This window comes from Larimichthys crocea, chromosome XX, assembly GCF_000972845.2.
Source record: "Larimichthys crocea isolate SSNF chromosome XX, L_crocea_2.0, whole genome shotgun sequence".
Classification (NCBI taxonomy): domain Eukaryota; kingdom Metazoa; phylum Chordata; class Actinopteri; family Sciaenidae; genus Larimichthys; species Larimichthys crocea.
Genome location: NC_040030.1, coordinates 6,445,070 through 6,462,701, shown reverse-complemented (window position 1 = coordinate 6,462,701; position 17,632 = coordinate 6,445,070). Strand labels below are relative to the sequence as shown.

Genomic DNA, 17,632 nt, shown 5'->3' with positions numbered 1-17,632 from the left:
GATGTAGCCTTAATCGGAACACACACACACACACACACACACACACACACACACACACACACACACACACACACACACACACACACACAAACAAACAAGTATATACAGTCAAGCAGGTGTGTAATTTTGAAGGATATGTCAAAAACAAATGTTTCCTTTATCATTACAGCTAAATGCTTAACGCCAACCCTTGTATGTCACTGTGGAGGTAACACAACACAGTCCTCAAGGTGGAGATACAGGACAAATCAGGGTAGACAAGTCAAATCAAAGAAGGCTTCATCTCACTGCAACACAAATACTCATTATATTGTTTTAAAGTTTTAAAGAAATCAATAAAGGTGCATGTAAAATCGGTAATGTAGAGCAGTACATCAAGAGTCCAACCCTAAAAGTGTTAAGAATGACTTTTTATCTATCTATAGTTGCAGCAACATATGTCTGAGGCCTTTATTCATCCAACAATTGATCATATTAAACTTACTTATCAAATTGTTATTGTTATTTGGGGTGAGAGGAATTATTTATTACCATTGTCCAGTCACTGAATTAGAAGTTTTGTAATCTAATTGTCTTATTCTGTTGCAGCTAACACTTTTAATACTATCATAGTATAATATGTTCCATAATATGACTTTATGGTTCAGTACTATGGTCACAAGATGATAAAACGTTACAGTCCCAGTATCAATCACACGTTTCAAAGCTGATTGTGAAATAAAGTTGGTTAAGAGCCTTCACTTTCATGTCTTTAAATAGCATCAATGTCAACCTTGAATGTTTCAGGAAGGAAATTTACATCCTGAAATAACAGAACCTACAGCTGTGTCAGTCTCCTGAGCCATGTTAGTTTTGGGTCAGGTGAGTTAAAGAGTTCATCCATCCATTGTCCTGCACAAGTACCACAACTCTCCAGTATGCCACTGTGATGTGCTAGAATTTAACAAGCTCAATCGATCAGAATCAGAACCAATGGGCTGTGTGAAGAGTATGACCACTCATGGTCTTGTGACTCTAGGGCCCTGCCAAGCGTGCCTGTCATGATAATAATAATATCACTTACTGTAATGTACAACCTGCAGTAGATCTAAAATAGGCCTGCGTATGACTGTAAACTATGTGGAAACATCAAAAATCTGAATGAAATGTGACCTGACATTGACCTGAAAAACTGAATCATAGCAGATACTGTCATACTTCATCATGACAAAATAAAGATATAGCTGAGCTCACTTGATTAAAATTTTGAAATACCAAAATAGCAACAGGTCATAGCTGAGACTGTGTATGATGATGATAATGATGTATTATTCTACCTGTTAAAAATGTATTCCATTGAGATTCTGAATGTAATGAAAGGAGAAGAGTGCATGTGACTGTGATTCATGCATGTGTAGTGGTGGTGATGAAAATGAGTGTTGAGCAATTTTGAAAAATGAAAGTAGAACAGGGTAAAGGGCCTAGACATTTCTGTATATTTTATTGTTAAACAGAATTTGGAGATGGAACACAAATAATTATTATTTAATTATTATTATTAAATTATAAATTATTTTCTATGTGTCTTGTCCAAGAGCATCCCTAAACATTATTACAGTCTAATGAATTGTTAGAATTTAGTATAATGCGAGCCCTGTGATGAACTGGCGTCTTGTCCGTCTTGTCTTTCTTTCACTTTCACAAACACACATACGCATTAACACACACTTAAGAGAATAATGTTGAGAATGATTCTCATCTTCTAGTATCTGAAGACCTCCGTTTTATTTCAAAGCATATCAAGTTGAATTGAATCCAGTTCAGTGTAATTGTCACATACGGTTCAAGTACAATCATAGTGAAATGTACTTCCCTCTGTCTTGTTTTGCTCCATGAAATGGTGACATTTTATTTGGATAGTCCACCTACAGATACTTCATAGATTACCTATTACATATCAACAGTTTTACTTTGTCACGCTAACCAAGATGTTTTTGTGTCTAAACCTAATCAAATATTAGGGTTTGGTTAGGTTAAAGTTTGACCACAGTTAAGCTTTAGCTAGTTTGGATTGCACTGCAGTGCGTTGAATCAACTAATAAGCTGTTGTTACGTTACAAATATTGTAGTAATTTATTGATGCTTGACGGGAAAATGTAGCTTCTTAAATCAGTCCAGTGGCTTATGGAGGGACGAAACAACATTGCAGTTATTTTATAACATCAATCCGTCTCTGTTAACCCTCATCTTTTGGCACAAGCACAATGTTTACTTCCTAGAGGACCGACACTTGTTTGAGTGTGAGTCGAGGGCTTGGACAGGAACAAAAGCCTAAACATGGAACACCATTCATCTCTGGGCGAGGAATGCTACCTCAACATGCAGCTGTGGTTGATCTAAGGCATAAACACTGTTTTCCTCCCTCTGCTGAGCCACCGGATGCCTGGAAATGCCACTGACCCTGAAGGGAGAGACACACCGCTGTTATCTTTTTGTTATCTCGTCCGTGACCAGTGAATAATTATGTGATCACTAGAATACGTGTGTCAGATCACCTTTTTGGTGCCAAAAATAAAGAGCACTTTGAGTTTCAAAACATCATATTTCAGTTTGGAAATTTGTTCAGAATCTATGGTTATGGATGGTTATGAAGAAGTAACACATCATTCCTCTTACAAATGAAATTCAAGTGAGTTCATAGCCAATAAAATGCATGCATGCTTAATTAAATACACTCAGGGGTTTTGCTGCTAAAACTTTACTTGGTCTAGTATTATTATTAGCTTGTTTTGGCTAATGATAGATGATCTTCACAAACCTTTAGCTAGATATTGTAATTAATATTCTTTTGTTTTTTAACTTGTCCCACTGTTACAAGACGTTTAGGCATTTATGGTAAAGTGATTTCATACACCGCTATTACATTATTCATTAATGTATTATTGTGATTTTTGGGGGGGATTTGTTGAATTATATGTTTGCTTAAACATTAATTCCTGTCTATTATCTATATTTCCCATATAATTACTACCAAATTACACAGCTCTTTCAACTTAATTTGAACTTTATATACAGAAATAACAGACTAGTAAAACAAACATGACCAAAGTTATCTAATTTATCCCTGAAACAATGATAATAACATATCTCCATGTTGATTATTCCAGCCTGATATTTGACTATATTTTTTGGAAATTTTGTATCATAATTTAAAACAAACTACTGTGGCTTTGAGGTTACTATTTAGGATGAAAACTTGTTCTCTACTGTTAGTAATTGATTTCATCTTTTCCCATGTGAACCATAAACTTTGAACCGTTTGTTGACATTCATTCTTGGGCGGAAAACTTGTTTCACTAATGGCAGAACAATGTTTACTCTGTCCTCAAAGTCGCTGTGAGAGAAACTTTCTCTCCCACACACCAAAACCTAAGAAAAGACACTTGTACATCACAGGTGTATGTGGTCATCTGAATGCTCATTTTGTGAGTTTTTAGTGAGTCAGCAAAGATATAAAAACTAGAGGCGGAGAAATGTTAAACACACATATTTAAGGACACGTCAAGGCCAACATCATAATCTGAGTGACCTGACTGTATCAGTAAGTGACTGCTCAATATTTACACTGCTCTTTTTTTCTGCATTTTCATGTGTCTGTAAATCTGTTGGACCAGGATGTTTTGGCTGAAAATATTAGGAATTATTAACTTAATATTGTTATACTGTTAGTTTATTGAGTTATATTGATTCTCATTGTCGGTCCTCTGTCATTAATCTTTGATTGCATCTCTTATCCTTGTACATAGCTCTGTTGTCTGTGTTGTTAGCTTTATCTCCACTGGTGGTTGATGCTATTTATTGCCTATGATGAGTTTAAAGTCTGTGCCATAAAAAACACCTTTCATGTGTCCAGTGTTCAGTGGCTGAGAGGATTTTATTTAAGAACATTTTATCTGAGAATTACTTGAAGGAGCATTTGTTTTAATAGATTGCCTGCTTTTCATATTATGGATTATAAACATAAATGTGTTGCTCCCCTAAATTTCTCTGTTGGGTATAGTATCTTTCTCAACTTTTCCATAATCAAAACAATCCGGTGGGTGTGGGTGAACCTCTCACCCTGTTGTCAGAAGAGATAAAATTATACAATGGAGCAAGCTAATGCTTGTAAATCATCTGATTATGTTTTATAGCATCACACGATCTACAGGGTCAGTCAAACGTGTGGCCTCACCTTCTCATTTAATGATTTTAAAGTTTCGGACTGTTGTTACTCTTAGTTGAGCAGTTCTTGCCATTATATGGATTTCTAAAGTAGTTTATAGTACTCTAACACTACCTGTGAACAAAGCAATCCCGGTCTCTTTAAGTAGGCAAGAAATTCCACTAATTAACTTTTGAAAAGGCACGCCTGTTAATTAAAAACCGTTCCAGGTGACTGCCTAGATGAATTTTACTGAGAGAATCTAAAGAGTGTGCAAAGCTGTTCACAAAGCAAAAGATGGCTTTGAAGAATCTATAATATAACACTTATTTTTAGAAAATTATTATTATTATTATTATTATTATTATCATCATTATTATCATTATTATTATTATTATTAAATAATCTACTGAAATTATGCTTCCTGTTGGATGACAATTCCCAAATGCGTCAGTTTCAGTAACAGTTATGCAGATAGCTTGTGTTTTTTTCTCAGTCTTACGTTATTAGCACAGTCTTGACTATGGGAGTAATTTCAGTTTCGCAACATCAAGCAGATTACTCAAGTCTACTGTTCAGATCTGTCTCACCACGTCCTGTTCACACCAACAGGATAGTCCAGGACATTCTGTGTGCTGAAGTTGCAAGCTGTTCTTGTTCTTTGGAATTTCTGGCTGATGTTTGTAATATTGTCTGATTCTCCACAAATGCACGTGGAGAATCATATCTGATCATCCACTTATGCACACATTTGGGTGTTATATCAGGCCTGCAAACTCCAGTGGGATGAAAAAGGTGAACAAGATGTATTCTTCTGCAGTGGCATTAAATGCAACACATTGACCTTTTGATAACTGTGCTGTATTTAGAGCTTAGCATGTTACCTGTGAAATTTGGATATATACTAACTATCCCCTACAGTGACACACTCCAGAGACAACCTGTTGTGGTAGAGCTGCTTGTTTAGTTACAACAGAGGTACCCACAGAGACAATGCAAGTGGCATGTGTAGCCATTCTTTGACATCGTGACATTGCCATCCCATCCCCTCTAGGGCCACCACTTTGGTCCAAACTGAAATATCTTAACAAATACTGGATAGATTGGTAAATGTCTGAGGTCTGGATCCAAAGAATGAATACTCATATCTTTGGTGATCCCTGACTTTTCAGCTAGCACCACCAACATCATTTTCTCACCATGTACTTGATGGATTGGTACAAAAGTTTGTACAAATCAGACTTTTTATATATTACCACAATGAGGTGACATTGCTCAATACTGCACTTGACGATACAAGCTGTCGTGCATGCTGAAACTCAATCATCGTATACTGATGACTCCTTTATCAGATTGTATATGTAAGCAATATTGCATGATAGGGTGAGCTTTATCATCATTACTGGCACAACCGTGCTGCTGTTGTAAGCATCACTGAAGTGCAGTCATGTCAGTAGGCTCGTATTTGTAATGGAACTCAGTTTACTACTCAAGCAAGTAGTCTGACTGAAAATAACATAGTCGTTTAATGACAGGCTAAATCTTGTCGGGCTTTTGAAGTAATGCTACAGTAAGCACTGTACTATACTGCAGTATACTATAGGCAGTATGCCAGATGACCAGTCTCTTTTTTATTCATGGAAATAAATGCATAACAAGTGGAAAGTGGTTGACCTTGGTGTTATCGACAGCAGATCATTGCTACATCAATCCTCAGTAATCAGTCATTGGGCTGTGTTTTATTACCGACTGTGGTCTGACAGAACAAAGGCTTCCAGAAACCACCTGATCACTGCGATGCAATTAGATCACACCATTTTATTAGAGTAATTGGTCTGAGGTGGGAATGAAGTTATTGTTCCAATGAGTGATTGTTCATTCAGGTGTATGCAGGTGAAAATATTGGAATATAGCCTGGGGACTGGATTTTCACAAAGAGATTAAGAGAGTATTCATACATCTGGGTTTCACACACACACACACATACATTTTCCATGATGCTGGTTTGAACTGTGCTTGATCCTGGACAAACAGTGGAGGCAGGCCTTACCTCCACTTAATTCTGAGTAGACACTGAAACCAGGGATAAACAGACTCCCCTCACACACACGTGCTCTAGTTTCTGCTCCTTCTTATCAATTTGGCTGTTGTTGCTTTAAATTTGAAGGAAGAGGTCCTTCCCGTTAGCTCTCTGCTTTGCCTACTTTGATGAGGAAAACCATTAAAGGTCAGTCAAGTTTTCAGATAACTCATAAATCTTAACCTGCAGTTTGTTTAACTTCTGACTTCTATTATTATCAGTCTCGACGTGTCTTATCACATGCTGGTTGAATGGATTTTAGAATACGACTTTGCGTTAAGCAGGTTTTACACAAACAAACCCTCGTTCCTGCGAAACACAGACTATTTTTACCCTTGGAGTGCACGGCAAGGCACCGCAGCCGACCTTAAACACTGCTTCCCATCCTGAAATGCTACTTGATTTCCACTTCATAACAATGACCTGTCCTGTCCTGTCCTGTCCTGTCTGTCCTGTCCACATCCTCCCTATCCTGCCCCATTGGTACAATATCTCACAAATGCTCTTCGGGGGCGGAAAGCCTCCGCTGAAAGTTGCAGGTTATAGATAGTAAGAACAATGCTCAAGGATAAAGCAGGCGTCCAGCAGTTGCGCGAAACAGGGACTTCATCATAATTGCTGTTAATAATTACAGTCGTGATAAGCGGCAGAGGTGGCATTTATTGATGGCAAAGCGGTCTGAGGTCCCAGTTTATCTCCAGGAGCCGGAGGAGAAGGAAGAGAGAGTGAAGAGTTTGGATTTGAGACAGATTAGGACGCTGTCAGGTATGTGGGATGAGCTGCTGTACTTTACACAAGGATATGAGTTACTTTTTTTTTTTTTTTTTTGATATTGAAATCTTTGAACATTGGAGGATCTTCAGAAGCAGCTGGAATGCTAGAAACAAAATACTGAAAAAAGTCAGGAAGCATTTCAGTGCTAAAATTCAGAACAAACCTCTCTGGTGTTAGTGTGTTTCTAGAAGTACAGTGTGACAAATCTTCAACCCTCAGGACAGCACAGGTCCTGACCTGGCTTATGTGCTCTGCCTGTCTTTGAGGGTCTGGACCTTTGTTGTTTGTTGTTAATGTTCTTTGATAAGTCATGTTCAAAGGATAGACAGGATCCTCGTCCTAACCTAATGTCATTTAATGGAACTCAGAGCCACATAGAGACGAAGCAGCAGTCCCCCAGGCAGCAGAGGCGAGATGATGCGACAGGGAGCTAAGCAGTATGTGGTGGCCAGGCCACTGTACTCGGAGGAGTCCTTCGCAGAGGAGCATGTGAAGGTCTACAGGCACCGCAAGACCATACTGGACCACTTCAAGCAGTACTTCACGTAAGGAACACGCAATGGTTTGGGCTTTTGTTTCCTGTGTGATTAACAATTAACCTTTAAAGTATCTTCTTAATGGATGTTTAAATGACGAACTGGGAAAAGTTGGTCTGGTAAAGTGAGTCTCTTCTTCTTTTTGGTGTCATACATCTAAAACTCTACAGACCACAGAACAATTTCGGACTCAGTACAACATACAACACTTTGATGATTTTTTCATATGTTATCATAGCCTCGACACAGTTTAAATTGAGGTCAAATTATGGTTGAGCTCAAGTTTAGCACACTATCAATCACTTCACTTATAAGTACACTATCACTTCATGTAAGATGATTCGATCCTCAGACATTTATCTGGTAAATTCATACAAACCAAATTAAATGGCGTACAGTGATATGTAGCATTAGTTGGTGCTTTTTCAGTTTTTTATCATCCATAACACTGTGTGCTGTGCAAGAGCGCTGTAGAAATCATTTAAAGAAAGTCTAAATTAGTTGTGAGATTCTTGAGAGAAGTTTTTATCTAATGCTCAGCAGATTTAAAGTAAAGTAGCAGGAATGTTTTACTGCATGAAAAGTTACCAGCATTGTAAATTGCTGTGGAAGTTCAGATTCTAACTTTTTTAGATGTAAAGAATTTGTTGGCAGCACAGAAGAGTGCCAGGAGCAATCAGTAATTGACGTGGGGAAGCTTGGCAAAAATCCAGTACAACCAATGTCATTTTACTCTGTAAACTCGTACTCGTCCTACAGTAAAGCTGTTCCTTTCATCACCTTATCTATTGGCTGACCCTAGACTTTATTGGTACTATTACAGATGTGATGCCAAACGAGCAAAGAATGCAGCTCTTTCTCTTCTGCCGGTCATCGGCTGGATGAAAATGTACCAAATCAAAGAGTGGCTGCTCAGTGACATCGTGTCTGGCGTCAGCACCGGACTAGTAGCTGTCCTGCAAGGTAAATGTTTACAACTGCAAAATGTTAAGGTGAAGATTTAAATGACACCACTTATCAACCATGCATTTGAGGTCATGGACGTCCAGTTACAGTTGTGTAATTGAAGGTCAAACATTCTGAGCTCAAACATTATCTGATTTGGGGGCCACAGACATCAAATCCTCACTGACCACAGCAGAAACCCTGAGTCTGATTACCTGGACAGGTGACAGGTTGTGTTTGAAGGTGAAATAACTGCAAGAATTCTCCTTTGGCTGCTAGTGACATCATGTGTCACAGAGGACTGTCCTTAGAGCTAACAGTGATAACTCCAGAAAGAAAGAGAAAGTAACAAATTCAACAAAGAGAGGATGAATGTTGACTCTGTTATGTTGTATACTGTAACTGTGTGTGAAATAAAGATAATAATTATCAGTGGCCTCATTCCCACTGCATGACCTTGCCAAAGAAAGTAGATAAATGCATCTTCAATCACTCAGCGTTGGTATCGGTAGGAGAAAAAAAGCAACTGTTTGAACATTCCTCCGGGAGGTGTAGGTGAGGGGTCCTATTACTGATTTGCCTGAAGGTTCCCTACGTTAATCATAGGCTTTTATGTGTAGTGTGTTTGAAGAGTATATAATGCAGTGTGCCTTATTAGAGAAGTGAAGTAAAGGAGACGCATCATGCTGTACATCTATATAATATGTGGTGACATGGTTTTGTGTTTGAGGTCTGGCCTACTGTCTGCTGGCCTCTCTGCCACCCTGGTACGGACTTTTCTCCGCCTTCTTCCCTGTTATCATTTACTTTTTCCTGGGTACTTCCAGACACATCTCAGTGGGTAAGGCCAGTATATATGCAGAGTTTCTATCCTACCCTATACCTAACGACTCACAACTCAGCCATGCTCTCTCTCTCTTTTTCTCTTTGCAGGTCCATTTCCAGTCTTGTGTCTGATGATTGGCTCTGTGGTCACCAGGCTGGTCCCGGATGAGGGTCCGCCTGCCAACATCACAGGGTTTGAAGGCCTGACCAGAGACGAACAGAGAGTACTAGTGGCCTCTTCTGTGACCTTTCTCGCCGGTATCATGCAGGTGAAATGCACAAGAACCTCAGATTGTTCCTTAAATAGCTAACATTCTTCTCATCACAATAATTTAAACATTCTTGTACACAAAATGAGATATTGGGCTGGCACACACAGTGGTCAGGATGGGCCAGCTTCAAAGCTCTATTCCATCAAAGTTCCAGCCAAGCTGAATCTCCAAAATATCCTTCATGAAACACCCTTCACTAAAATTTGACATCATTTGAAGTGGTTGGCTTAGCTTAGCAGTCATACACCACAAAAACTCATATTTACATTTTGTCTTTTGTACAGATTACACAAGATATAACAAGTTAATCAGTGAGCTTTAGAGATGTAGGTACATGGATCTTACCTTTTCACATAGCTATGTCTAATGCTAGGCTAACTAGTGACTAGCTCTGTCTTGATTTTTAGTTTACAGTCATGAGAGCTGTATCAAAGACAAACAGTGCTACTCCAGCACACTTTCACATCAACACAATTATTAATTAATTAATTATTTTCTTGGAACATGGAGGGAAGTTGTAGTTGGTTTTATATACTATCACATCATATCATGATCTCTGTCTCTTCCAGCTGGCAATGGGAATTCTGCAGGTGGGCTTTGTTGTCATGTACCTGTCCGACACTCTGGTGTCTGGTTTCACTACAGCAGCTGCCATCCACATCCTGGTGTCTCAGCTCAAGTTTGTGTTGGGGCTGCAAGTCCCAGGCATCAGTGGTCCACTGGCTATCATCTATGTGAGTACAGAATACAGATGATCACAGTCAGGAAAAGTGGGTCGTGCATTTTTTTAGACCAAACTTTTTTTTGTCTTTTCCAGACCCTGGAGATCATCTTCAATAAAATAACCTCCACCAATGTGTGTGATTTGGTGATCTCCTTGGTGATCATGGTGGTGGTGTTCATCGTAAAGGAGCTAAATGACCGATTCAAATCCAAGCTGCCAGTGCCGATACCCATAGAGGTTATCATGGTGAGCAACATTGTGCAACATGATCTGTAGAAATGTTTCCATAGGTGTTAAAAGCTTGTTAGTTATATAAACAGTAATAATGATAACACATATTTTGGTTGTGACATTTTATGACTGTGTTGTACAATAATACCGTCAACAATCATTAATCTAATCTAATGAGTTCATTTATGGCGCTTAAATGAAAGCATTCATGTCAACTAAGGAAACAGCTCACATCCTGTAAACCAGGAGTTAAAAATCTTTCATGTTGACACTAATCTTATGAATCAGGCCTAACAACTTCTGTCCATTGTGTCTTTTTCTCCAGACTGTCATTGCTTGTGGAGTTTCATACGCATTTAACTTCAGGGCAAAATATGGCATTGATACTGTTGGCCATATTCCCAAAGGGTAAGACATTTTGCACAATAGTGAAAAGCAGTGAATTGCGCTGTTATGTGTATATCAATGATCAGTATATAATTAACTACCAGTGACATCAAGGCCAAGCAGCCATGAGATAACAGGACCCAGATCAGTCATAGATTACTCCCTGTTTAACTGCTGAAGTTCCAAAAATATCCCATCCAACATGCTGGATGGGATATTTTTGGAAGTAGTTCTACTGCCATTATTTAAATATCAAAACAAAAGTTACAGTTAAAATTAGTGTGGTGAAAGGCATTCAGGTGAAAGAGGAAACCTTGTCTAGTGGGCACTTTTCCTAATTGCATTGACTGCAAGGATTCATTTATCTCAGAGACCTACAGTATAGTGTGTCTTAAAAGTGAATTACTGTCTTTCTGAGGTTCTCTACTACTACTACTACTACTACTACTACTACTAGGGCATGAACATTTTTTTCTGAAACAGCTGTATCCTTTGTATGCAACTGGGTTATGGGTCTCTCACTATCTGTGGGTAAAGACTAATGTATCAACCATGTCACTCACAGTGTGAAGATAATGAGAAAATGACGATGAGGCAAGTCTCTTTGCAAACCTGATGACCCATAACCATAAAGAAGAATGTTATCAGAGGTACAGTTGTGTCTATGTTTAACTATAACACACTAATATCGGTTCACAGGTACGAGTCTCCTATGGCCCCAAATTTACACATCTTCCAGGAGACAGCGGTGGAAGCATTTCCCATGGCTATAGTGGGTTTCGCTGTTGCCTTTTCGGTGGCAAAGGTGTATTCTGTAAAACATGATTACACCATTGATGGAAACCAGGTATGAAACAAAGCTGATGTACAAGAGCTACTATACATGTTTAAATTAAATCTAAATAGGATTTAGATAATGATACATGTTTTCTCTCTGACCTGGCTGTAGGAGCTGATAGCTTTCGGAGTTAGCAACATCTTTGGAGCTTCCTTCAAGTCCTTTGCTGCAAGTACAGCTCTTTCCAGGAGCGCAGTGCAGGAGAGCACAGGTGGAAAGACTCAGGTAAACTAAATTTTTGTTCCTCAAAGCGCTCATCTTAATTTTACCACCAACTCTATAGACAGTTGGACACTGGGGCACCAAAACAAATTTTAAACAACATTGACCTCTAGTGTTTGGGGGGGGGTGCTATTCCTCTACCAATAGTAGAAAAATGAAGTGAAGCAGTGGAATATCAGATTAACTAAAACTTGGTATAACAGGACTGAAATATGCTCTGTGTATCATGGCTACCAATTTGAAACCTCTTCCTGCTTGAGTTTCATGTTTGTTACATGCTTCTTTGTATTGAGATGGTTGAATGAAACCAGCTTACTTTGAGGCACATAAATTGGGGCCGTAAAGTTACAGCAAAGGGAATCAGCAACTTAGGTCTATTTAAGACGTGGAAATTTAACATGCCTGTTCTCTCCTTTACAGGTAGCTGGTTTGCTGTCAGCTATCATAGTGATGATCGTCACATTGGCCATTGGATTTTTACTGGATCCACTCCCAAAGGTAAAACTCAGAATGCCCTCTAACTCTACTACGAAGTCTTTGGACTCTGGACTGACTAAAATCTGACCCCTGACTCTTTACAGTCTGTACTGGGCGCTGTGGTCATCGTCAACCTGAAGGGCATGTTGATGCAGTTTAGAGACATCCCATACCTGTGGAGAAGGGACAGACCAGACTGTGTAAGTTCTCACACACTCTGAGAGTTGTTATAAAGAAAGATTCAAAAGCCATTTGGTATTTTGGCAATTTTGTTCTACTTGGCAATAAAAAAAAGATGACAAATCTTATGTTTCATACCACATTTGCTCAGGTGGTGTGGTTAGGTACCTGTATTGCATCAATTTTGCTGGGGCTGGATCTTGGATTGGCTGTAGGACTTGGCGTGGAGCTTGTCAGTGTTGTCGTTAGGACTCAGTTGTAAGTATATGGCTGAGCTCTTTACTTTACACAAAACCTTGTAAGTTTGTAAAGTTTTCTTTTAGTCTTGATCTGTAAATTATAATTTGTTTTCAAGTCTTAGAATGCAGTTTTCCTTTTGGTAAATGTAAATTCTTAACTCTTTCCTGAAGTCCTACAATTTGTATCCATAGTTGGTCAGTCCACCACTTTGGAGACTGAAAAATCTCATTAACTGTTGGATGTAATGTAACTGACAGACACTATATACTAAAGGCCGGTGACGTTCTTTCTTTTTTCTGAACTGTGAAATGTCTCAACAACTAGGATTAGGACTAACTTGGATTGATTGACATGGAATTTCGTACAGACACTAATGGTACAATACTTTTCTGACCAAATATTAGTTTTGTGAATTAACAAATGCTAAATACATAAACACTAAAGACATTCTAATATAAGACGGTGGATATCTGCCTAACATCCACCTGTTACTATTCCCATTGTGAGCATATTAGCATGCTGATGGTAGCTTTTAGCACCACTATGCCTCTATGCCACCAGCAAAACTTCCCATAGTTTCTAGCATGGCTGTAGACTCTTGTTGTGACTCCATACCAGATTTGAAAAAGTTTGGAGGCTACAAAATGTATTTTTTTCTTTCTTTTTTCAGCCCCCGCTGCAGTGTGCTAGCAAACATCAAAGGAACTGATATCTACAAAGACAGAAAGGACTATTGTGATGTGAGTTTATATTAAAAAAAAACGGAGCACCTTTAAAATGTACTAATTACCATTTTATTGATTGTTTAATCTCTAATTGTATCCACCTGTACTTGGATATTGGCATTATTATATTTTGATTTGATTATTTTGGATTAAAAAAAAGACTAACATGGTGGTAGGCATTTGCTCCCGACAGCATCAGGATTTATTTCATTTTATTTTATTTTATTTTATTTCACTAATTTGGAATGAGCAGAAGCAGGAGTCTGTGCTGACAGCTCAATTTTATTGGCAGGAGAGGAGTAAGAAAAGTTCCATAAAGGAGAGCTGATAATTGTGTCTATATAGTTCTTAGGTCAGAGAGGTGATAAGACCCTCATCCCTGCTTCCTCCAACTCCACCTTTATGTTACATACCTCACTTTCAAGAAACTAATTATACTTTACCATGATTTTGGATATAATTTTGGTCATGACTTTCTCCAGGTATATGAACCAGTCGGTGTCAAAATCTTCAGGATACCATCACCGATCTTCTTTGCCAACATTGAGTTCTTCAGGAGCAAGCTCGTGGAAGCTGTAAGTACAACTGTGACTACAGCTTTGGATGGAAAATATCATAAAGGGTACAATAAAAACAACTCTGCCCTGTTGTAAATTGACAAATTGGAACAAATCTTATCTTTGACCTGATTGCATATCTAAAACTGGCATACTTCCCACTAATGTTTTCTCAGGTTGGATTCAGCCCATTGAGAGTGTTGAGAAAAAGGAATAAAGCAGTGAGGATGATCCGGAAACTACTGAAAAAGGGAGACCTGCAGTGGACATCAGTACGTAGTATCTTTGACTGTAGTGATGACAACAACATACTTTCACTCTGTAACACTTTCACAATATCATAAAAGCCTCTACTCACACGTTTACGCTGGCACGTTCACTCTTCTTGTTCTGGTTTTATAACTGTGTTTAGGTCAGATGTTGACAGTACTATCACTATGAAAGTCCACCTCCACTTATCTGATGCGAGTAAATGTGAGAACGTGATATCAGGTCTGTGATACGTTGCACAGATTAGGGTTTTCTACATGTGTTTTAGGAAAATGCAGATTAATGTGTCTTACTGTTTACTACTGTTATGTGAATATTATGAGTTGATTACGATAAACAGCTCATGGTACCAATAAACCATCGCAGAAGGGGGCACATTGAGATGAGATCATTTAAAGAGCTAAGGCTAACCTAAGCAATGTAGAAAACATCAAATATGTTTGTCCCATGTATTAATATGAGGGAAGTTATTGTCTTATTGCTTCATTTTTCATCTCTTCGGTGGAGCTGAAGATTCACATGCTTGTTCAGATGTTCACATCTCCAGGGGATTTTTGCTTTTATTAAAACGCCAACTTTTTTCAGGCCAATATACAAACTTTTTTAATGGATTTGAGGTTCCCACTCAATTTTTTTCAGTGCAAATCTAAAAGGCACATGAAAACAGGGGGATGGAAATGTAGAGATAAACCTGTGTGGGAACCACACATGCAGAAACCTTGAGATTTCAAATGTGTTGGATAAGGCCAGACCAAAAGACCCACTGCTGGGATTACACAGTTCTCAGCAGAGGGCAAATTTAAACTGCTACCTACACTGACATCTGGCTAAATCAGAACAGTTTGTATATTAAATTCAAAGTAATGTTGAAATAAATGGTACAGCTATGGAAGATGTACTTGAAATCATTTTTCAAGCTTGGACTAAAACATTGTATTATCCTTGCTAAACTGACTTCTCAGTCTTCCATACAGTCTTCACTGAAATCAAAGAGAAGTGAGAATGTAACAGTATTTTACCTTTACAGAATGGCTTCATGACTACTTCATGTGGACCCATCAAGGAGTCAGAGGATGAGAGCAACATGGAAGACCTGGACCTACCAACTGACTTCAAGGACCTTCCTGCCCGGATCGACTGGAACGGCGAGCTTCCTTCCAATATCGTTGTCCCTAGAGTGGACATCCACAGCCTGATCCTGGACTTTGCTGCTGTCTCCTTCCTGGACATTTCTGCTCTGAAGGGACTTAAAACTGTGAGTTTTATTTTTCACAATAGCAGTAGAAACAGCTGAAGTTATCTTTACTAATTATTATTTTTTAATCATCTTTAACTTTTTTTCAGGCACTGAAAGAGCTGATCCGGGTTGAAGTTGAGGTTTACATTGTAGCTTGTGATCGTAAGTATGAACCTACAGTATCCATGTCCCAAGTCACTCAGACAGACCTGTGACAAGTTTATGACTAGCTGCGAAGAAAAAGATGGTATTTTTCTGGCAGACTGACTTCTAACTTCTTCTCCTCACCTGCAGCTTACATCCTGGAGAAACTTCACAACTGTTGCTTCTTTGATGACGAAGTTCAGCCATCAATTTTCTTCCTCACACTGCATGACGCCATGCTGCACATCATCGAGAAATACCCAGACTCTACAGAGAAGAAATCTGACTTTGACAAGGTAAAGAAGAGAATTATTTCATGAAACAAATCTGGATAAATTTCATAAATTGGTGAATATGTACAGAATACTTAACACTTCATGTTGTCTTGCAGATTATAACAACAGTCACAGTTCACAATCCTGGAGGCAGTTTGAGGAGCAGAGATAAATATGTATGTATCCATTTTGTATGTTCCTATACTTCACACTCTTTGTTTTAGTTCATTTATTGGTTGGCATTTTCTGAAACAAAGCTCTCTGATCAACATAATTCCGTAATAATTACTGTTTTCATTTTCTGAAAGTACATTTTAATAACTCAACATGCTTCTAGATGAAATATACTGAAACACAACTCCCTCTTCTCCCACAGGCCCCACCTAGTGAGACCAAATTCTAACTCTTGAATGAGATGCTGATCATTTATGGGAGAAAACACCAAAAAGAGTACATCTTTTACACTGATTTGTTTTTGTTTTGATTTTACACATCTGACAATCTAAGTTTACATATACAGGATTTACTGTAATGTAAGACAACAAATTTACTGCTATTGTTGGTTTTTATACTGTATATAGTGAATTTGTAGAAAGTTTAGGTGCAATATATTTTACATGCTGTATAGTTATTATTATTGTCATGACAATGATTTTTTTGGCACACTGTTCTTAAAGTTATGTTTTTTGTTTGGAACCAAAGCAATGTGAAAAAGACTTTATGCGCAGTGGCTGAAATATTGAAATAAATATTTTATCACTCTCAACATTCATGCTTTATTGTATTTTTTTTAAAGTATTGTGTTTGTATAGTGCTTTATAAGCCAAATGTCCTCAAACTTTGTTTTGCTTGTTACTGTTAGGGTTAGGGTTTTATGTGAAGAGTGTGAAGGCCAGGTCATCTGACTCCATCACTCTCCTACTTGATCAAATAGCCCTTACATAGCCTGAAGTGGTGTTTTGGGTCATCCTCCAATAATTAAGAGCGACACCAGCAAAGTGCCAAAACACCATCGCACGTACTCCTCCATGCTTAATGGAGGGAACCACACATGTAGATACCATCTGTTCACCTTCTCAGAATCTCACAGACTTGACGAGTGAAACCAAAATCTCAAATTTCATCAGACCAAAGTCCAGATTTCCACTGGTTTAATGTCCATTTCTTGTGTTTCTTGGCCCAAGCGGTTCTTCTCTTCTTGTTGGTCTCCCTCAGTCGTGGTTTCTTTTCAGCAATTAAACCATGAAGGCCTGATTCACGCAGTCTCCTCTGAGTAGTTGATGTTGAGATGTCTGCTACTCCGTGAAGCTCTTTTTTAGCAGTTTTAATGTGATTTGAGGCCATGTCTTGAAGAAGAACCCTGTTAAAATCTAGTTTTAACTATTTTGTTCACATTGTTCTGCCGTGCTAACATTGTGCATATTCCTAAAGTAATTTACATATAATCAGATTACTAGATTGAGTTTGTCTGTCTGCCTGTCTGTCTCACTGTTGAATCTTTGCCATTTGA

The 17,632-nt window shown here is 38.4% G+C and overlaps 1 protein-coding gene across 3 annotated transcripts; it reads left to right on the top strand.

Annotated features, from left to right (window-relative positions):
* Positions 1-3,533: 3,533 nt before the first annotated feature.
* LOC104923755 (chloride anion exchanger) lies at positions 3,534-16,906 on the top strand. 3 transcript variants are annotated; one of them, XM_027272046.1, is made up of 21 exons: positions 3,534-3,580; positions 7,406-7,582; positions 8,397-8,536; positions 9,249-9,359; positions 9,452-9,612; positions 10,185-10,349; positions 10,433-10,585; positions 10,896-10,978; positions 11,657-11,804; positions 11,907-12,020; positions 12,438-12,515; positions 12,599-12,694; positions 12,826-12,932; positions 13,585-13,654; positions 14,122-14,214; positions 14,373-14,468; positions 15,494-15,721; positions 15,811-15,865; positions 15,998-16,143; positions 16,239-16,298; positions 16,499-16,906. In XM_027272046.1, the coding sequence occupies exons 2-21, from the start codon at positions 7,452-7,454 to the stop codon at positions 16,523-16,525; spliced, it is 2,262 nt and encodes a 753-aa protein (XP_027127847.1). In that variant the 5' UTR covers positions 3,534-3,580; positions 7,406-7,451; the 3' UTR covers positions 16,526-16,906. The 3 variants fall into 3 exon arrangements, with proteins under 3 accessions (XP_027127847.1, XP_010735235.1, XP_010735234.1); XM_010736933.3 differs by lacking the exon at positions 3,534-3,580 and adding an exon at positions 6,284-6,410; XM_010736932.3 differs by lacking the exon at positions 3,534-3,580 and adding an exon at positions 6,774-7,028 and having other exon boundaries at positions 16,499-16,905.
* The last annotated feature ends 726 nt before the right edge of the window (positions 16,907-17,632 follow it).

Bases quoted from the DNA above. Each gene is read 5' to 3' on its own strand.
- LOC104923755 (XM_027272046.1), top strand. From the start codon at position 7,452: ATGATGCGACAGGGAGCTAAGCAGTATGTGGTGGCCAGGCCACTGTAC. The intron at 7,583-8,396 runs GTAAGGAACACG...GTACTATTACAG, and splicing joins CACTTCAAGCAGTACTTCAC to ATGTGATGCCAAACGAGCAA. The intron at 12,933-13,584 runs GTAAGTATATGG...TTCTTTTTTCAG, and splicing joins GTTGTCGTTAGGACTCAGTT to CCCCCGCTGCAGTGTGCTAG.